The sequence below is a fragment of the Leiobunum rupestre genome, chromosome 6 (assembly GCF_980474605.1).
Source record: "Leiobunum rupestre chromosome 6, qqLeiRupe1.1.hap1, whole genome shotgun sequence".
Classification (NCBI taxonomy): Eukaryota; Metazoa; Arthropoda; class Arachnida; order Opiliones; family Sclerosomatidae; genus Leiobunum; species Leiobunum rupestre.
In genome coordinates, this window is record NC_143389.1 from 38,041,057 (window position 1) to 38,064,262 (window position 23,206).

A 23,206-nucleotide genomic window follows, 5' to 3' on the forward strand; every position below is an offset into this window, starting at 1 on the left:
GTCCGTCCCATTAGTCCAAAATTTGGGAAATTTTGGATATTATTATTTAATATTTTAATAGAACCTGGTAAATTAGGAAAGGATGGAGGCGTTATTGGAACGTCAACCAGCCCACCTCCAACTTGAGGAGGAGACGAAGTGGGGGCAGCCAAATTTGCGTTCTCGGAGTTCGCGTTTTTCTCAGCAGTCTGAGACGGTGGAGGTGAATACTGCGGAGCTCGTGAGGGGCCAGCGACCGCTATAGGGTCATTATTACGCTGAGGGGAAATATTATGATGTGGCCTGCTACTACTAGCCGTACGAGCAGCTAACAACGCTTTAGCTTCCTCGAACATTTCGGCTGCTCTTGCTGCTGCGGCTGCAAGTTCCTCCGCGTCCCGTCGGGCAACTTGTACGTTCTCAGCTAAACGCTGAATGCTGTCCGTACTGGGGGGCGACGTGATAAAATTATCTTCCAAAGATAAAGAGTGGCACGTGTCATCTGATTCTAGAAAGGGTGAGGGAGCATCCATAGGCGTATACGAGGGCGAATAACGTACTTCGTCAGGTGGGATAGAACTAGGTCTTAAAAGGGGTGAAGGTAAATTAACGATAGGGGGCGAACAAATTTGATGGGTTAGTTGATATTCTCTAAGATAATCTCGTACCATTGTCATTTCTTTTAAACGTTCCAATTGCGAATCAGTTACTGTAGTTAAGGAAAGGGTAGGATCTTGGGTATCAGTTAAATCTATTATTTCCATTTCTGGAGAATCGGGTAAAGTTACTATGGGTACTTCCGGGAGCTCGTTATCAGTTATATCAATCAATTCTGGGGAGTCGATTATAATCATTTCCGGGGTATCAACTAAATTAATTTCTGGGTAATGTACACCTTTCATTTTTATGCCAATTTACTTAAACCTTATTCAAAAAAATTACTATAAAAAAATCAAAATAAACTTACGTAGAGAGAGAGCGCGCTTCAAAAAAAAATCCTGGTACTAGACGCACAAAGAACAACAATTGAGTGACGTTCCCCCGGTTCAGGCACCCCCTTATATAGGGCCTAGGGGAAGATAGTAAGCTTATCTCTTATTCCCAAAGAACTTGTTCAGTTCTCGAGAATATATTTGGGTTATGCTAAAATTTATACTTATTTACGCAAAATATTCCATATAACTTCATTTCCGATATGGACACTGAAGTACAAACATCAGCCATAATCACCGTCCTGAAACAACCTTCTAAAATTATAGCCTTAGTGATTATTTTAATTACAATTTTCTTATTTGAGTTCATTTTGTGGTATTTTGAAAACGTTTCTACCGTAAAATTGTAACTTTTTTCACTGTAGTTCACAAAATGGTATTAAAAGTATACTAATTTTATGTTAATTTCTATTAATTGTATTGTTTTCTAGGATATGATTGCATCACAAGCTCTCGAGAGGAAACTACAATGGGTTTTTTTCTTCTTCCAAGTGGATTAATATGTGACGTCAATGGGAATAATTAGAGGTAGTTTCGAGAACGGGACGGTTTAATTTCGAGTGTCTAGAACAGTTATCTCTGAGAGAGAGAGCCGATAGAATTTGAGGGTTATTTGAAGTTTAGATCACGTGATGAATTAATCTCAACAAGATAGGAACTGATTAATCTCCCATGCGTCATTTCTCTCTGAGACGCTGAACTGAAAAGAAGTGCATCCGCTTTGCTCTCGTCATCTACCGTAAACATGGAAAAACGATCTATTGGTAAGCATTATTTTATTAATACTATTACTATTTCAATAGACAAAGGCTTAACATTTTCATTTTCTATAGCCGAGACGCATACCGTATCCAAACGCATGGGCAAAGAAAGACGTATCAACATAAAAATCACGTTAGGAGGATCAGTCTACATTTCTTTTGGTTTCGACGGATCAAAATTACAAGTTCTCTTCTTCAAAAAATCGAACGAAAATATTCTGTTCCTGACCTCCGAAGCTTTCACCAATCTACTCTCTCTTTGGGGGGAGCTTTTCGCCGCTACGCAAACCGGAGCATCGTCTCTAACCCACAACATCATCGACTATCACGGCAACAACGTATCCGTCGTCGCCACGAACAACAACAACATCAAATTTAGCTCAGCCTACGGTCATGTTCTGGATCTGGGAGCTCGCGAAATCGGTGAGTTCCAAAAAAAAATTGATTTTATTCGGTTTCAAATAAATCTTTTAAACGAACATAAAAATGTTATCGAATGCATGTACTTAGCTATTGTTAAAAACCTTAAAAAAATTCACGAATTATTATATGGAAAACCTTTCGAGGGTTTATTTTTGTACCCAGATCAATTTAATTCGTACCATCAAGTAAAATCTTATTTTGGCTGTTTTAAATCACCCTCGGAAGTACTACAAGATTTTACTAATTTACTCGTAGATAATCAATTAACCTGTAAACTTAGCTACTTTAATTTGTTTTCATTGTGTAATGCGCAAGATAACCATCTAATGGAATATCTGATAGTACCTACTAACATGTAAACAAAGTTCTAAAATAAAATAAAAAATTAATTAAATTGAAAATAACTTGTTATTATTGCCTAGAGATTAGAAATTAAGGAGTTCTGAAGCGATAAGCAAACGGGTAAAAATCTAATCTCCAGATATCTGCGCGAGGAAAACAAATTCTGGAGAATGGGGATGGGGGAAAGCAACTGGTGATTAGAAGGGGTGAACGCAATGGGGGAAAGGAGCTGGTGAACGAGAGATAAAGTATCCAGTGAATGGGGGGTGGGGGAAAGCAACCCGTGAACGGGGGAATCTGGTGATTAGAAATTCTGGTGATTAGAAATTCTGGTGATTGGAAATTCTGGTGATTGAGATGGGGGCGCGGGTGGGGGAGGAACGGGGGAAAGCAGTGGGAGCCAAGCAAACAGCTTTGTGTCCTTCCGGTGATTGAGAATGAAATTCTCAATCACCGAAAGGACATCCCTTATCTCTTCTAATATTTCTTAGAATTTCCCTAGACTTCTAATATTTCGTAGAATTTCCCTAGACTTCTAATATTTCGTAGAGTTTCCCTAGACCTCTAATATTTCTTAGAGTTTCCCTAGACCTCTAATATTTCTTAGATTTTCCCTAGACCTCTAATATTTCTTAGAGTTTCCCTAGACCTCTAATATTTCTTAGAGTTTCCCTAGACCTCTAATATTTCTTAGAGTTTCCCTAGACTTCTAATATTTCGTAGAATTTCCCTAGACTTCTAATATTTCGTAGAATTTCCCTAGACTTCTAATATTTCGTAGAGTTTCCCTAGACCTCTAATATTTCTTAGTTTCCCTAGACCTCTAATATTTCTTAGAGTTTCCCTAGACTTCTAATATTTCTTAGAGTTTCCCTAGACTTCTAATATTTCTTAGAGTTTCCCTAGACTTCTAATATTTCTTAGAGTTTCCCTAGACTTCTAATATTTCTAAGAGTTTCCCTAGACTTCTAATATTTCGTAGAGTTTCCCTAGACTTCTAATATTTCGTAGAATTTCCCTAGACTTCTAATATTTCTTAGAGTTTCCCTAGACTTCTAATATTTCTTAGTTTCCCTAGACTTCTAATATTTCTAAGAGTTTCCCTAGACTTCTAATATTTCTAAGAGTTTCCCTAGACTTCTAATATTTCGTAGAATTTCCCTAGACTTCTAATATTTCGTAGAATTTCCCTGGACTTCTAATATTTCTTAGAGTTTCCCTAGACTTCTAATATTTCGTAGAATTTCCCTGGACTTCTAATATTTCTTGGAGTTTCCCTGGACTTCTAATATTCGTAGAATTTCCCTGGACTTCTAATATTTCGTAGAATTTCCCTGGACTTCTAATATTTCGTAGAATTTCCCTGGACTTCTAATATTTCTTAGAGTTTCCCTGGACTTCTAATATTTCTTAGAGTTTCCCTGGACTTCTAATATTTCGTAGAATTTCCCTGGACTTCTAATATTTCTTAGAGTTTCTCTAGACTTCTAATATTTCAAAGCTTAACGTTTCTATTTTCGTTGCTTAAGTATTCGTAGAGCTTTTAATTTTCCTCTACCTTAGGATTTTTGTAAACCAAAGGAAAGTAAACTATTAACTTGGTTTCAAATTATTAAGCACACGATGAACAAGGGTTGTAATTAATATAGCATTTTGCGTGGGGTGCTACTTATACAAAAGAGTATATAAAAATATTTTTATCGGATATTATTATAATTAAAACTAAAAGGAATCTTGTGCGATTTTAAAAAATGTTTTGACAACTAAATAATAATTAGTTGTTTTATATACTAGCGCTTGCCGTTTATAACAGAAAAAAAAACAGCAACGTGTGGTAAATTTTACGCATTTTTGAAGTAAAACGTCAACCACGGTTTCATATTGTTAATTTTAAAATAACTGTCATTTTAAAAACAGTACGAATATGAATTGTTACAGTCGCTACTGTTTTCTTCAAAATACAACCGAAAGCTGTAAATTTTACGACAAACTGCTGTTAACCCACTTCAACTGCACCTTGCTGTAAATTATAAACCGTATTTGCTGTTTTTTCAACAGTAAGTTTTAAGTGTGAAGCACACGTAACACATCAACTTCATTAATCGATCCATAACGTTTAAGATAATCAAACGATGGGTTAAGGTAGAAAGACGTAAATGGGTTGAGCGAAAGTACTCGGTCTCTCTCTGCCCGTGTTATCTTTTTAAGAATTCTGCCACGTTTCTTCTTACTTTTAATTATTCCTTATTAAGTGGTCATTAAGGCGCTGACCATCCTTTTTCGGGCTCTCTCTACGCTTCGAGAAATAAATGGCGTGATTCCACTCTCCTTCGTAGATAACTTGTATTTCCGAGGCACTTTCTCACTCATTTCCATTTCGGGGAAGGCTCGTGTAACAACGAAACCGTATTACTCCAAAAGAAAGCTGACCGTAATGCGGTAGGAAACTTATAGATAACGTCTGTTTAATGAGTCGAAAATGGAGTGGTTCTCGAAGGGAAATAACGCGCTTATATATACATTACAGCATCCCCAAAAATACCTTTATTATTATTATTTTATTTTGGTTGTCCAATTTAGGTATTAGTTGTTAAAAAGGACCAAGTTTAGGAAGACTTATCGGCCCAGGCGGCTATGGCCAATTATATTAAGTTATTTTTGGTACAGAATATATAACATTAAGGGTAAAAAAAACAATTAAAAATCCTAAGTTTATTAATATACAGGGTGTTTCAAAAGGTTATGCAAAACTTTTAAGGAGTTGTAGGGGGTGAGTTGAGAAGTATGCCTGTTTTTTCCCCATTTCCCTACGATGAGTTAAAAGAGCGCTTCAAAGTGTGGCCTACTAGCCCCTGGAAGTAGGCTGCAACAAGCGCAAAACCAAGCAGCAGGGAAATGCGAACATTAAGGTTTGGGTTCGTGTGATAGGTGAAAAAGGACTTTGTAAAAAAAATAACATCGAGGAGTATTATTCTATGGTAGGTTGTAATAAAATTACGAGTCCCGTTGTATACAGGGTGTTTCAAAAGGTTATGCAAAAATGTTAAGGAGTTGTAGGGGGTGAGTTGAGAAGTATGCCTGTTTTTTCCCATTTTCCTACGATAAGTTTAAAGAGCGCCAGAGAGCTTCAAAGTGTGGCCTACTAGCCCCTGGAAGTAGGTTGCAACAAGCGCAAAACCAAGCAGCAGGGAAATGTTAACGTTAGGGTTTGGGTTCGTGTGATAGGTAAAATAGGACTTTGTAAATAAATCGAAGTAACCAGCGTAAAAAGGTTAACTTAAACAGTATTTAAAGTCCCTGCTGCTTGGTTTTGCGCTTGTTGCAGCCTACTTCCAAAGGCTAGTAGGCCTCTTATCGTAAGAAAATGCGGAAAAACAGGCATACTTCTCAACTCATCCTTTACAACTCCTTAAATTTTTGCATAACCTTTTGAAACACCCTGTATACTGTATATTCTTTTTGGTAAACATCTAATCTAGCTACGCCTTTGCCCGTACTTTCGACCAAGTCTCGCCCCGCGTATACTCCTCCATCAGTTTCTCGTAAAGTCATTTTGATAACTTGCAAAAAAAAACTGGCGTTTCAATTTTTTTCCACTCCGAATAGTTCTGTTTCTTTAATTTTTCTTTCAATCGTTTTGGCAAACGAAATATCGTGTGTTCTGGAATTGGAAACAGTTGTAAAAGATGTGATTGGTGTTTTCTTCGCTAATGGTTCGACTTCGTAAAATGGTTCTCACGTAGCTGTTACCAATGAGCGATGTTTAAAGCGACTGTATTTATTTCGTTTCTTAGGCGGTTTAATCTTTACAAAATATTACTTTCTACAGTTTTATGTTTCTAAAACATTTGTTTTTCACGCCCACCTTCTCATAAAAGCGAAGAATTCAGTAAAGATAAATGGGAATTATTTTAACAAATAGTTTAATAACAGCGAAAAATATATTTCGCGTAGGAAGAACTTGTTTGAGTGTATTCCCTTGTGCGGGCTTAATATTGCTATTCGGTTCGATAAATACATTTCATACATTGAACTATAAATTATCTTTTTTTAATTTATATTGTGCTTTTATACGAGTAGATTCTTCAAAACTTATTATTTTGTTAATTTTATGTATCGTGTCTTTATTTATACTTAGAGAGAGTGACGTAGGTTTTAGAGAAAACCAATCAGCTACCGAGCTGATTTCATTGGTCTTAAAGGGTGATGTCTACCAATAGACCATTCTATAAAATACTACTTCTTTGTTATTTACTTTTGTGTATAGAGAGGACCGATTTTTCATGAACCAGGGAGGCTCAAAATATGATTCTATGACAAACATTCCAAACTAGTTGTCTAGATAAATAGTGTATTATTGATAAAAATCCTATTTATTTAACGGTTATAGTTTTATACAAACCATTATAAATAGTTAATTAACTATATCTCATTGATTTTGTAAATAGTTCAGTTATGGACTTCACGTAGGCCGCCTTAGCTTTATTTTAAAAATCAACTTTATGGGTGACGCTTCAGAAAATACCAATCAAATAGGAAGGAGCATAAGCAGAATTTTAAAACCAAAGAACAAATAAGTTTGCAAGTCCTACTGGAGAAGCGCTAGGTTGTCTTTGTGAAAGTGTTTATCCTGTTTAGCTAGGAATTTATAGAAAGGTCTAAGCACCGTGGAGATGGATTGGTTACGACGCTTAAAATCGTCTCATCATATTAACACTAACAAGGAGACATCCCGAAATGTAACCCACCGATTTTGTTCAAACTCGGGGGATTGGTAGACCTTCATGTATCATGAAAAATCCTAAAGCGAATTTATTTAATTGGCAACCGTTTTGCCATGGCAAAGAAAAATGTTTTTGACAACACAAAATATTAAATTTTCCCATTGAAAATAACATGGGATTTTGACCTCAAATTTATCAAACGTTGATCAATTTTGATGTTTTTTTTTGTCAATTTTTATCTATTTTTGGCATTTTCGAAATTTGAAATTGGTTAAAATTTTTCACAGGGGGGTCCTAGGAATCGGTCAGAATCCCATGTTATTTTCAATGGAAAAATTTCCATTTGTTGTTGTCAAAAAAAATTGGTTGCCATGGCAAAACGGTTGCCCATTGAATAAATTTCCTTTAGGATTTTTCAAGTTACATGAAGGTCTACCAATCCTCCGAGTTTGAACAAAATCATTTATACAATTAAATGTGTATCGACAAGACGCTTGAAAAGGGGCTACGACCCGAAAACTTGCGTAATTTTAAATATTTTAATAAAAATAGTACCATGAAGTATGTGAAAAATTTTATTACTTTGAAATAATTGATACTTACTTTAACTTACTTCTTCTCATGGAAGTATTGCCTATCAAATCATGTAACCTTTTCTGTAAATATACTTACGTAACTACGAAGGCAACCACGTAAACCTGAGCTAAGTACTTGAATTTGGAGATCTCTACTCAAAATATCAAATGAGGCGGCAAATGTTTCGGCGACGCGTATTTAATTAACGTTCTTGGCATTTCCGCGTTGAATATTCTCTATATTTGATGGCCCTAACATTATTGAACGCGGCGAAAAGGTGAAGTTATATCCGGCGCCTCTTAAGCGCCCGCTTTAATTTTAGGCCTATCACGAAAGATGACTGGCCGATGTTTTGAGCTGGACGAAATAAATGAGAAGGCCACCGCTACTCGTGCCACTCTGGAATTTAAAATGAAACATATTTCGCCATCGTCATTCGCTCATACGCCGCCTCACAGCCACCCTGATGCCCTAAGCTATTGCCTGCCCCGGAGAAATCTTTAATATCCGTTATTAATAACCGACCGCTTACGCAACCCCTTCATTCTAAATTTTTTCTTACCTTTGTATTGGCACGTAACTACGGAATATTTTTAATTAAAGCCAGAGAATCTTACGGCGTAATGAGTTCCTATGGTATAAATTATTAACTTGTTTTGAGCGAGTTCATTTTTATTTTCTAGAAATAAATATATTCTATAAATGGTGATGACACTAAACAGGAGTTTAATTATTAAATTACAACTAGAGCTTGAAGTCTCCGAAAATTTCATACAATACAATAAAATGTAATGTAATAAAATACAAAAATATACCTAAGTGACACGTTAAAGGATAATATTTTTTTGACTATCGGCAAGTTTCACGTGACGTCATCAACTCTCTAGTGGAAGGTTATTGACGCCCTCTTTTGATCCCATCACGAGTCATATCTACTATAAGCTGAGTAATATTACTCGTGAGCAGTGGCACACGCAGGGGGGAGAGAGGGCACCCCCCTCCAGGAAGAAGAAAATAAGCATGACCGAAACCTTCATAAAAGTTTTTTGTTTATCATTACAAACTCTACCTAAAAATTTGTTTTGGGACTCATCGCCCCCCCCATTAAAAAGATTCTGGGTGCGCCACTGCTCGTGAGGTCTAACAACATTTATATTTTTTAATATATTTTTAATAAAAACGGATGACATTGGAGGATGAAATTGTCCATAAATTTGACGGAAGCCCTACCTAACACGGTGACTTTAACCTTCATAGCGACATTAGCTAGAAGCGACGGCGAATTGCCCTTTAGAAGAATAGATTTTAAATCTGTGATAGCCTTATTATACGCCAGAGTCAGTAGACTGACGGTTCTCCGTGAAAATGTTTTCGGATATAGAACATTGAACGCTTGATTTATGCCATCCATTATTTCAACGACTTAGTGGCGTGGCCCGCAATTTTCGTGGATCCTTGGACGTAACCCATCGCTCTCTATCTATCTATCTATTCCAGGCTGCTAAAAGAATTAACCTTTTACTTTCTTTCTTTTGGAAGACGCGGCTAATGCCGAGCCGGATTGAGCTAATAATCCATTTTACCCATTTAGACGATAGAAAGGCTATTTTTTCAGTCGCGTAAGCAACTCCTCTTTGGCCTTTTTGCCCCGAAGTCATTGCCCATCTCGGTGATATTTCTTTTCTGCCACCGAATTAAATGACGGATAGATAGTGAAACCGTTTACTCCGCAAAAATTAGATTTAGCTTTTCGGGCTTTTTTATTATTCTTTGCCGTGTTTCCATAGTTATCCGCGAAAGAATAGCATTTATACGAGGATAAAGGTTTGGGGCTGTCACAGGGGCGTAGGAACGTTCTAGAAGTTGGAGGGGGCAAAGTGAAACCAAAAGGGGTCTGGAGAATGGTTTTGAATATTTAATGGACTGTAGCTTCTCCGAATGCATTTGTACATTTTTCTACTATATACATTGGCGGGAAAAGACTGAAATTTAAACACAGTTGAGGTTCTATAAGCTTTAAATGATAATTTGAGCCTTGCGAAGATTTCAACTGACCAAAAAGTTGGAGGGGGCAATAACATTAGTTGCCCCTCCCAGTAAAATTCTAGGGAGGGGCATTGCCCCCCTTGCCCCCCCCTGGTTCCTACGCCCCTGGGCTGTCAATAAAACCAAACACCAGCGATCTCTAACTACGACGTACGTCTACCCGTCGTGTTACGACAGTGGCGATTGTTCTCGGAAGCAGCGGATGGGTTTTAAAGAGGACACGGTCTTCGACTCTGATGTCTTATCTTCGCTTATTAAGAGAGGGGCGATTCTCCAGTGGGTTCGCTTCCCTCCGCGGCTTGTCCTTTTCTGAGGATCTCGCGTAATACTTAGGCCAGCAGTCCTTGTTTGCGTCGCTTCTCCATTGACTCGTCCATTTGCTCTTGTTTTCGCCTTTCCCCCGTGGCTACAACGTAGTGTTGTTCTCAAACCAGGTTATCTTGCCTCGTTAAGGGCGGATGCCGCCGTAACCAATCAAATCCAATAGCTTTTTCCGATTTGTTTGTCTTTTGGCTCCTTATTTCCTTCCCATTACCATTGTTTACTTCCTCTTAAATATTATATGTTTGGTAGAATCCGCGATAAAACATTTATTCTATCGCAACATTATTTTCTATCGGGTCGTTAAGATCGTCTGGAAACGGGTTGATGAAATTTATATTATTGTTGCGAGTACTATTTATATAAAAATAAATCGTATATTTTAATCGTACCTTTTAAAAAAACACTAAATCATGAAATGTCGCATCGCGTGTCAGTCCGTACCTCGCGACCCCGTGTTTGAATAAAACCGAACCAACAAGATACGTAAGACGTTTTCCTCGTAATAATTTTTCTTCTTTTACACGATTACTTCGAAGAGTCCAGTTTTTCGCTTTTCAAAAATAGGAAAAAAATCCAGTAAGGAAAATGGACAGAAAACTAAATCTTTTTCGTTATATTTTTTTGCTCGAGTGGGACGAATCTTGAGAGAGTGAGAGAAATCTGGGGATTCCGCCAATATATATACGAACATCGCCGTGGGAAAGATTCGGGCCCGCTTTTCCGTTTACGGATGACGTTTTCTCGATATTGGGGCTCCCTCGCATCCTCAATCCCTTTTCCCCCGATCATTTCTATTTCCTTTGTCTTTCGACATTTGCCGATGGGATTGAACGTTGTTGTTAAGCGTTTTTTGTTTTTGGTTTTTCCTTCCTCTCCTCGGCGATCAATTCATCCGAAGGCATTTACTTTCTTCATACTTTTTAGTTTAAATGTTACTTATCCGGCATCTCGTGATGAAAGATATAAATGAAATGAAATTTTCGAACGCCTCCAGAAAAATATGATCAAAGTTTTCTTCTGTGTTTCTCTCGACAAGTCAAACTAGGCGTGAATAAACCGAAAAAAAAAAGTATTTTGTATATTACGTATCGAGGATTTGGTTTTTTAGATTTTTTGGAATTTTTTCCGAATGTTTTTAGGAATAATATTTTGTTTCGTTTGCATAAACTTCCATATACACTTTTATAAGGTTTGGCAATTTAGGTATAGTTCTCCCGGGAGTGTACGTCGCGAAATATGAAGGCTCTAGAAGTATTTCTAGGGTTTATTTATTTTTACTGAAAGCCGTCGCTGGTGTTTCGTTCATTTTATTTTTTAGCAAGTTTCGGGGATATATGTTGAGCGTTTAGAAGACAGCCCGGTTTTCTTTATAAGAGTAGAGGCTGGTGTTTGAGTAAATAAACAAGGCCGATTTATTCCGCGTGTGGTGGTAGCGAGGTGTTCGTACTTCCTACTCGATGCGAGGTTTGTTAAATTAGGTCGATCCTTCCACTCAAAATGGTTTGTCGATGTAGTTCCTGTTTAAAACACGTTAATTCAGGGTTGCGGAAATGGGAGATTTTTAAGTAATGGCTATTTTGACCTTCGAAATTGAGATTTCTGCCTTCAAAATGGAGATTTCTTTCTTCTAAATCTTTATATCAAAAATATACTAAAATTTTATAATCAAAAATGAACTATAATAATTAGCGCGATTTCGACCTTCAAAATCTTTATATAAAAATATACTAAAATTTTATAATCAAAAATGAACTATAATAATTAGCGCGATTTCGACCTTCAAAATCTTTATATCAAAAATATACTAAAATTTTATAATCAAAAATGAACTATAATAATTAGCGCGATTTCGACCTTCAAAATCTTTATATAAAAAATATACTAAAATTTTATAATCAAAAATGAACTATAATAATTAGCGCGATTTCGACCTTCAAAATCTTTATATAAAAATATACTAAAATTTTATAATCAAAAATGAACTATAATAATTAGCGCGATTTCGACCTTCAAAATCTTTATATCAAAAATATACTAAAATTTTATAATCAAAAATGAACTATAATAATTAGCGCGATTTCGACCTTCAAAATCTTTATATAAAAAATATACTAAAATTTTATAATCAAAAATGAACTATAATAATTAGCGCGATTTCGACCTTCAAAATCTTTATATAAAAATATACTAAAATTTTATAATCAAAAATGAACTATAATAATTAGCGCGATTTCGACCTTCAAAATCTTTATATCAAAAATATACTACAATTTTATAATCAAAAATGAACTATAATAATTAGCGCGATTTCGACCTTCAAAATCTTTATATAAAAAATATACTAAAATTTTATAATCAAAAATGAACTATAATAATTAGCGCGATTTCGACCTTCAAAATCTTTATATAAAAATATACTAAAATTTTATAATCAAAAATGAACTATAATAATTAGCGCGATTTCGACCTTCAAAATCTTTATATAAAAAATATACTAAAATTTTATAATCAAAAATGAACTATAATAATTAGCGCGATTTCGACCTTCAAAATCTTTATATAAAAAATATACTAAAATTTTATAATCAAAAATGAACTATAATAATTAGCGCGATTTCGACCTTCAAAATCTTTATATAAAAATATACTAAAATTTTATAATCAAAAATGAACTATAATAATTAGCGCGATTTCGACCTTCAAAATCTTTATATAAAAAATATACTAAAATTTTATAATCAAAAATGAACTATAATAATTAGCGCGATTTCGACCTTCAAAATCTTTATATAAAAAATATACTAAAATTTTATAATCAAAAATGAACTATAATAATTAGCGCGATTTCGACCTTCAAAATCTTTATATAAAAAATATACTAAAATTTTATAATCAAAAATGAACTATAATAATTAGCGCGATTTCGACCTTCAAAATCTTTATATAAAAATATACTAAAATTTTATAATCAAAAATGAACTATAATAATTAGCGCGATTTCGACCTTCAAAATCTTTATATAAAAAATATACTAAAATTTTATAATCAAAAATGAACTATAATAATTAGCGCGATTTCGACCTTCAAAATCTTTATATAAAAAATATACTAAAATTTTATAATCAAAAATGAACTATAATAATTAGCGCGATTTCGACCTTCAAAATCTTTATATAAAAATATACTAAAATTTTATAATCAAAAATGAACTATAATAATTAGCGCGATTTCGACCTTCAAAATCTTTATATAAAAAATATACTAAAATTTTATAATCAAAAATGAACTATAATAATTAGCGCGATTTCGACCTTCAAAATCTTTATATAAAAAATATACTAAAATTTTATAATCAAAAATGAACTATAATAATTAGCGCGATTTCGACCTTCAAAATCTTTATATAAAAAATATACTAAAATTTTATAATCAAAAATGAACTATAATAATTAGCGCGATTTCGACCTTCAAAATCTTTATATAAAAATATACTAAAATTTTATAATCAAAAATGAACTATAATAATTAGCGCGATTTCGACCTTCAAAATCTTTATATCAAAAATATACTAAAATTTTATAATCAAAAATGAACTATAATAATTAGCGCGATTTCGACCTTCAAAATCTTTATATAAAAAATATACTAAAATTTTATAATCAAAAATGAACTATAATAATTAGCGCGATTTCGACCTTCAAAATCTTTATATAAAAAATATACTAAAATTTTATAATCAAAAATGAACTATAATAATTAGCGCGATTTCGACCTTCAAAATCTTTATATAAAAATATACTAAAATTTTATAATCAAAAATGAACTATAATAATTAGCGCGATTTCGACCTTCAAAATCTTTATATAAAAAATATACTAAAATTTTATAATCAAAAATGAACTATAATAATTAGCGCGATTTCGACCTTCAAAATCTTTATATAAAAATATACTAAAATTTTATAATCAAAAATGAACTATAATAATTAGCGCGATTTCGACCTTCAAAATCTTTATATCAAAAATATACTAAAATTTTATAATCAAAAATGAACTATAATAATTAGCGCGATTTCGACCTTCAAAATCTTTATATAAAAAATATACTAAAATTTTATAATCAAAAATGAACTATAATAATTAGCGCGATTTCGACCTTCAAAATCTTTATATAAAAAATATACTAAAATTTTATAATCAAAAATGAACTATAATAATTAGCGCGATTTCGACCTTCAAAATCTTTATATAAAAAATATACTAAAATTTTATAATCAAAAATGAACTATAATAATTAGCGCGATTTCGACCTTCAAAATCTTTATATAAAAAATATACTAAAATTTTATAATCAAAAATGAACTATAATAATTAGCGCGATTTCGACCTTCAAAATCTTTATATAAAAAATATACTGAAATCTTATAATAAAAAATGAACTATAGTAATTAGAGCGATTTTAACCTTGGAATGATGATTTCAGCCTTCAAAATGGTGATATGTATATTCAAAATCTTTATATCGAAAATATAATAAAATCTTATAAACCAAAATGAACTATAGTAATTAGTGTGATTTTAACCTTGGAATGGCGATTTCGGCCTTCAAAATGGTCATATGTATATTCAAAATCTTTATGTCGAAAATATAATAAAATCTTATAAACCAAAATGAACTATAGTAATTAGAGCGATTTTAACTTTGGAATGACGATTTCAGCCTTCAAAATGGTCATATGTATATTCAAAATCTTTATGTCGAAAATATAATAAAATCTTATAAACCAAAATGAACTATAGTAATTAGAGCGATTTTTATCTTGGAATGACGATTTCGGCCTTCAAAATGGTGATATGTATATTCAAAATCTTTATATCGAAAATATAATAAAATCTTATAAACCAAAATGAACTATAGTAATTAGTGTGATTTTAACCTTGGAATGACGATTTCGGCCTTCAAAATAGAGATCTTTGGAATTGGAAATTTGGCACGCCTGAGTGAATAACATTTTTAAGCGAAGGAAAGAATTCACTGTCGTTTTTCAAAACGTCCAATTTATGGTCAAGCTTAAATTAACACTTCACTCGAAAAGGAAATTTATCATAAATTATTATTATTCGGTTGGTTGCTTAAATTAGATAGATAAGACTTGGGTTGAAATCCGACGCCATCTTGAAAAATGGTAGCTATCGTAAATGGAAAATTAACATAAATTTATAGCCGTGATGGAAGTTTAGATACCAAGGTTACAAAATTACCGTTTACGCAAAACCTTAGGAATATGATTGGTTTTACTTTAAAAAAACAATTTAAACCGAATCCAAAACGTGATTTGGAAATTATAACAGACAACTAAATACATTTTTAAAATCAACTGAATTTATTGCGCACAATATTTAAAAATTATATAACCGGACTTGTTTAGGCCATCTTCAGGGGGACAATTATTATTATTGTCCCCCTCAAGATGGCCTAACCAAGCCGAAACCAGTCGGGTTGTATAATTTTTAAATATTGTGCGCAATAAATTCAGTTGATTTTAAAATTTTATACCGTTTCTTTATGCACAAGTGTCCACAAATAATTTAGTTATAACAGACAAGTAAATTAACAGACAAGTAAATAAGTAATTTTTTGGAATATCCGCGTTATATTACGCCAGTCCTTTAGCTTGTACTCAATACCGACAACATTGTAAAAACTGGTATACAATCTGACGATCTATATGAAGTCAACGGCAGGCATTCTTAAACAACAAGTTAGGAATTTAAATATTTTACGAACCGAATATAAATGGCCTAAAATCCTCCAACGCACCCTGTTTTATGGCTTACAATGGAAGCTCGGAACTGCGCGAATAGTTTTGCCTTTGAATAAGGATGAGAATGCGAGCTTGGCTTTGTTTACTAGAGTCTCGGCGTACAACCATTGAAAAGAGGAATCGTAGCACCCTCTTAAAATTTAAACGTCCCAGGCGTTCGCCTCGGGCTTTATGGGGTCGAAGCCGTAAACTTCGTCGATTTCGTCTCCAGAGTTCGATGGTTTCCATTTAGGCGGCCTTTTACGTCGAGAAGGGAGCGTCTCGAACGGATCGTTGCGAGATGGGGAAAAAAGAAACGCGAATAGACAAAGAGAAAGAAATCCGAATGCGAGGGAAATTGGGTTGGGGAAGCAAAGCGACTCACTTTTGGAAACAACGTGTTTCCATTAAAGCCCTTCTCCGGACTTTTTTCGTTTTTTTCTATTTAGGTTGGCCTCGTTTTCTATTCGCTACGGTGTTGCGTAAGCCCACAGACAACCAATTTGACCATTTCGGTGAAACTGCTGGACTTCAGTCTACTACTGTTTTTTCGGGAAAAAGAATCTTTATATTATCAGGAATACCGTTTTGCGGTGTCGTATTTCCAATGGAACATCTTTTACGGTTTTAACTAAATTTATTTATTTTATTTAATGTTCGTTTATTGTTATTGCGAAGATTCTTGGACTAAAAAGTGTAAATTCCTTATATTATCAGGTTAAGTTAAGACGTATTTACCCTAACGATAGTAGCCGGCCCTCCAGCGCTCGAGCGAAGTGAATGCACGGCGCCGTTAGGGCCCAATACTTAGGTTGGGTGGCGGAGTGGTTAGCACTTTCACTTCGCAGCAAGAGGAGCCGGGTTCGATCCCAGCTTGTGGCACTGGGTGAAAACTCGGAACAACTCCTTCTGCGTTGAGTTTGCAAGTTCTCTCCTCACTGGTTTAAGGGGTTTTCCCCCGAGCTCTTCGGTTTCCCCTTCCACAAAAACTTGTTGAGGTTAACGGTAATAGTTAGTGTAGGGAGCTGTTGGCTCGATCGTGTGGCATGCAGGGCTTGCCACCACCCTCCTACGCATTGTAACCCGGCCACCTGAATTAAAGGCTTCAAAAGTCGCTTGATGACTTAGGCCTAAGGTGGTGCCTTGGGTATTAGCCTAGCTGATTATTATTATTAATACATGGCATGTTCTATAAGTCAACCTAACATTAAAGACATAGTATAGGGTATAGTTGCAAAACTAGCCTTGTGCTTTCAAAAATGTGACGTCAATCGATAATTCTTGGCTAAAGTCTTTTCCTCCTATAAGTCACTCGTTTTCCCCTAAAATTGACTTAATTATTTTCCCGCCCAAAAACCCCTATTTTCCCTGCTTGGTCCCGTTAGATGGTGGATTGAAAATATACCGCTATAATATAGATCCACGATACTTATAAGAATAAAATATGTTTACATTAGTGTAGTCTACACACGTATTTCTGCGTCATGTAATCTACTACAACTAAAAACTTCTTTTTTAATATTACTCCTTAGGACACACCAAAAATAAATTTTGATTTCACCTGTCTCGCTTTCTCGGGGGCAGAAGTATAGAACTTCCTAGATTGGGTTAAGTTGGGTTAGGTCGAATGGGACTAAAAATATATTTAATTAAAAATCGCACATTTGGGCTACTTTCGGTCGAATGGGACTAACTCAAAATCGCCGTTGGCCGAATGGGATTTGGGACTTAAGCATTTGGATCTACTCAATTTCAGAATCGAATTTGAGCCGTCATTTTCGGGTATAGTTCAAGATGAAGACAATGGTTAGTTTTTTCATTCATTTTTGTCTCACTTGCCACGAAATCATATAACGCGTTTCAAATATGATTTCGTTAACAAAAGTTTAAAATTAAACAGACTGTCTAGAAGCCAGGTTCCTACAATCAATCAACAGGCTTCTGTTAGTGACGTAAGTCTTTTTCGAATTTTTAAACCCTTTTTATTTATTGGTTAATTTTTTAAAACAAGTCCTTGTGATATCTCAATATGGTCTTGAATTTTAAAGTTCAGATCCATAATTTCATTTCAATTAGTGAAAAGATTTATGCAAAAAGAACTGCTACTTCATGGAAATAAAATAAAATATTTATTTTAAAATATTCGGAAGCTTTCGGACCGCAGTCCTTCGTCAGCCACTACATACTGATTAAAATTTTACTTGTGTATATTTTCAGAATACAATATTACCCCTGGTGTTTACTTATTTAACAATATTATTTTTTTATTAATTTAACAACATCAATTTATTAATTTAAATTCCCCCCAACTTTTTATGTTTATCGACCCTTCCTCTATTTTCCCCTATCTCTAATAAAGATAGCCTCCTTAAAACATCTCTTATACCAATTTCCTTACTCAATAATGTGTTAATATGCCATTTATAACATACATATATTCTGAAAAATATTCTATTTAGGTAGGTGCCCTTAGCCTAGGAATTAGAAAATACCAATTATCTTGATGTACCATTTATACTGCCTACTTATAAACTGCTATTATATCAATTTTGCCAGTAATGGTTTGCAGAAAATGGTGACAACCATATTTTGCGAAAAAAAGCTTATTAAAATGACTAACTAATACCAACTGACAGATTATAAGTCGGGTTTAAGCAGGAATTTATTACTTTGAACTGTGTCTTGAAATATTTCATATCTAATAATAATAATAATAATAATCAGCTAGGCTAATACCCAAGGCACCACCTTAGTCATCATGCGACTTTTAAAGCCATTAATCCAGGTGGCCGGGTTACAATTAAACCTATTAAACTATGCGTCTATGAAAAATGCCTAATCCAATAAATGAATCATCTTTCATAGTTAGAACAAGTTAATAGTTTATGGGGCGGAGTAATTCTCATCCCCGGAACAGGCGAATAAAACGTTTTATAGGATAAAAAAATACACTTTTAGTCCGAGATCAGGTGAAATGAAACCACATAGTTGTATATACCTTGCAGCAGGATGGGATATCGACTACGCTTCTGTAACTACCCTAATTTTTCGATTTTACTTTTTGATAATAACATTTTCTGTATAATATCATTAAAGTTTTAAAGTGGTTAAATTTTCAAAGGAAAATCTCTTGAGTATATTTCTTTGGAGTTTCTCTGAAAATAACTTGTTTGACTTCATTGAAGCGGTTTGGAAATTCCGCTAGTTATCCGGCGTATATATTTGTATACCCCCTTTCCTCTCTCGGGGCGTTGAAATAAAATCTAAAGAAGCGAAGAGCCGTTTCCTCTGGTTGAATCGCGGGAGGTTCGGCTAACGATGCCGGTCCATTCTCAAGGAATAAAAACTTTGGTACAAAAAAAGCCTTGGCAGCAAGCTCGTTTAAACTTAACTTTCGAAGATGTCTGGCCGATAAGGGACCGCTTTATTTAGAACTAATCTAAATCGAGCCCGCGTGAGAGCGAAAAATAAAAACATACGCTCTAAATAAGAAGAAAACTAATTTATTTAATGAGACGTAACTTCGAAGTATAAAGTTTTCAGATTAAACCGCGTGTTAGCGTTTTCCAGGCCTGGTGGGAGGCTTCTTCCGGGGCGCCGAAGTACGACGTGCGGAACACTTTTACAGGCGTTAGTAGATCAAAAATAGACGAACGTTATCGCGGGTTTTAAGACGCAGATACCCTAGAGCAGTGGTCCCCAATTTGTTTTTGCCACGGAACCCTAAATTATCCACCTAATTTTGGCGGAACCCCAACTCATTTTTTTACTTATCTTAAAAGACTCTTTGACACAAACAAAGACGGCCGCGCTGCGTATTCTCGGAACCCCTGTGACCCTTCCACGGAACCCCAGGGTTCCGTGGAACACCTTTAGGAAACCGCTGCCCTAGAGTGTAGTTTTTTAAAAATTTAGGTCAATTTGTAAGTTTAGAGTTTTTTTTATTATAAATTTATCCTATTTTATATAATTTTTATCATTTAGATATTTATCCCCAATCGACACTTTTGCGATCTACGTGAAAAATGTTTAAATTGGTTTATATAGTATTTTCCCAAAACAAGAATCTAACAAAATGGAGCTAAAACTTTAAAAATGATTCCTTGACCGGCCCCATTTTTCATGGACCATTTGGGTCATTCGAACTAGAACCCCGCGGCGATATGGTCCAGATAAGCCAAAATTCGCTATAGAAACCGTACTCTATGTTATTGGAAATTAAATGTCACTGTGTGACGCCGAGGAAGGGGGGGGGGGTGTTCACGCCCGAATAAAAAAAAATAAAGATGATCAGCAGGCTAGTAAATTCCCAGTTTGGTGGAAAACAGTTAAAGGCTTCCTCCCTCCCCTCGTTTTCTTTTCCATTCCATCCCAAACAGCTGACTTCTTCCACGGTCTATAATAAGACTCGGAAAATCCCGAAACTTTCATTGGCTCATATAGTAGAACTCCTTTATTCCAGGCAAGATCGTTTTCCAACGTACAACAAACAGCGTGTGGTAGACCAAATAGGCTTACGGAGCGTATTGGGTTGAGTTCACGCAGACTGAACTTTATCCCTTAAATTTACTAGCGCTATTTTCTAATCTTCTGATCAGGCTCAACCCTTCGGCCCGAAAGTTTCTTTCAAAGGGGGATTGTCATTGCTTGCCCCCCCCCCCCACCTCCCGATTTAACTTACCGAAGGGTATTATTATACAGCTTTTGCTTTCCCCATTTCACCTATATTTCACGCTACAACGAGTTTAAGAGAGCTTATATACGGGCCAATCTTCATTTTCTCCATCCATTGAGAAGAAAATCCAAGTTCTCGATTTATAAATATGACCCTGGGGTCAAACTATTCCATACCGATGATACCACCGTCTACCGAGGTTTTTCTCCTTAGTATACGCTAAAGTAAATCGAATCCTTTTTCATATATTTATTTTTCTACTTTTCCGTCCAATAAATGTCCCTTATCTTTCGCTTCTGGGAAGAAAAATATTATGTGGGTCATGTTTAAGTCGGCTAATCGGATAAAGATGTAATAAGGTTATTGCCGGGGAAGTTTGGGTTTCCATCAAACAATGTTGATATAAACGACGGCAGCTTTCTGACCGTTGTGTATTCGTTTATTCGCTAGACCGAGATATCGCTTATCTCATAAACTGCCCTTTGAATGAACAGAGATATTATTTGTTATTTGCATTAACAAATATCGGGGTGTCTATGGGGCGAGGCGAAATTATGCGGTTCGTGAGATGCTAATTATATATGGGTGACTCGCTGTTTATGTAAGTCGGAAGTTAATCTATGAGACGAAGTAATTGTTAGAAAGATTATGCGAAGGGGCTTATTGCGCCTGTAACTTTGGCAAGTTGGCATGTGATAACCAAAAAACAAAATATTTGAAAAAGGCTAATCATAGGTTACCTTGAATTGATCGCTTGGGTGTGGGAAAAACTCCAACAGTTGGTTGCCGAGCTAAGTTAAAAGGGTCAGATTCGGACTCGCGCACGGTTATAATACGATAACCTGTGGTCATTTTGACTTTAGTTTAAATGTCGAATTTATGTACTAAATTTGTTTTTTTTTTAGGGATTGCAATGCTTTAAACTTCTTTTTAATTCCCGAAGAACTTTAGTTAGAAGTCTTACTTGCTGGTCATTGCCCAGAAGGCCCACTCCCACTATTTACTTCTACTATTATGTATCTTTGGGAATAATTTTTCTGTACCTTATTTTAAAGACGTAAAGATCGTTTTAAAATAATTATATTAAAAACTTTATTTTAAATTAAATTTTGTTTAAAACTTCAGTCTGAAGGTTAAAATATTATTGGTCGATGGTTCGTTATAATGAAATATTTCATTTTAAATATATAGAAGATTTACACATGGAGTTTTGAATAAAAAAAAACTTTAATTAAAAGTTCAGTAGCTTTCAAGCTCGTGGCTCTTTTTCAACTAACGTAAATTTATTAATGTTATTGCAACATTTTCTGTGTAGGGGGTGCCTTTTTAAAAATTATCATCACCTTTTTTTCCTTTTTTTCCCAATTAATTAAGCACGCTACCCCATTTTTATGGTCAATATTTAGACCTTCGTTGAGACTTAAGGTACCCAGTTTTTTATGCATACACTTTCTTTAAACAGACTTAATTTTTTGTTTTTTTGGAATTTTCGAATCTAACAATTTTCGTTAAATTTCGAGACCAACCGTTCGGTAAATTTTTTGGATTTGCTTTGTGAAATTTCTAGCATGATAATTGTTTTGTAAACTTTCAAGCCTTGAAATTATTTTGTTCAGTTCCAAGCCTGGCAATTGTTTGGTGAGCATTCGAGCTTGACAATTGTTTTGTAAACATTCGATCTTGACAATTGTTTTGTAAACATTCCAGCCTGACAATTGTAAACATTCCACCCTGACAATTGTTTTGTAAACATTCCAGTCTGACAATTGTTTTGTAAACATTCCAGTCTGACAATTGTTTTGTAAACATTCCAGTCTGACAATTGTTTTGTAAACATTCCAGTCTGACAATTGTTTTGTAAACATTCCAGCCTGACAATTGTTTTGTAAACATTCCAGCCTGACAATTGTTTTGTAAACATTACAGCCCGACAATTGTTTTGTAAACATTCCAGCCTGACAATTGTAAACATTCCAGCCTGACAATTGTAAACATTCCAGCCTGACAATTGTAAACATTCCAGCCTGACAATTGTTTTGTAAACATTACAGTGTGACAATTGTTTTGTAAACATTACAGCGTGACAATTGTTTTGTAAACATTCCAATTATAGATAAAATGGTTCCTTCCATATAAATTGAATCCACGAGTTGCACTCTACAAATACACGTAGCGTAAAATATCTACGCCGCGGACTTTGATAAGCTATCATTGAGCTTCGCGCCTTGAGTAAATTTTTGAACACTTTCGCCTCCCGGACTTTAGAGGAAGTGGATAGATGGTTAGACCACGTCGCTTCCACTAAAAGCTAATTTATATCGAAAGAAATGCATTAAAGATATTATCTCCCGAAATAGCTCGAGGAGCCCTTATATAACGTTTAACGCGTCCCATAGACCGAATGAAATCTCTCTGTAAAGAACAAAGTGTGGCGCTCCTTAGTTTAAAGGGAGACGAGTCTTAGCGGCGTGTTCTTCCGGTGCTCATGTCGGGGCGCATTCGAGCTTGACGCTTCGTCCCTTCTCGCGGTACGTATAAAAGAGAATGATGAATGAGGAAGGA

At 34.7% G+C, this 23,206-nt stretch overlaps 2 protein-coding genes across 2 annotated transcripts in view; both read left to right on the forward strand.

The window, feature by feature from the left end:
* Positions 1-23,206, forward strand: part of KCNQ (KCNQ potassium channel) — a 317,124-nt gene that overhangs the window by 120,465 nt on the left and 173,453 nt on the right. The window lies entirely within an intron of this gene.
* Positions 1,413-2,514, forward strand: LOC149940825 (uncharacterized). Its single transcript, XM_090177489.1, has 2 exons — positions 1,413-1,735; positions 1,805-2,514. The coding sequence occupies exons 1-2, from the start codon at positions 1,717-1,719 to the stop codon at positions 2,512-2,514; spliced, it is 729 nt and encodes a 242-aa protein (XP_090033615.1). The 5' UTR covers positions 1,413-1,716.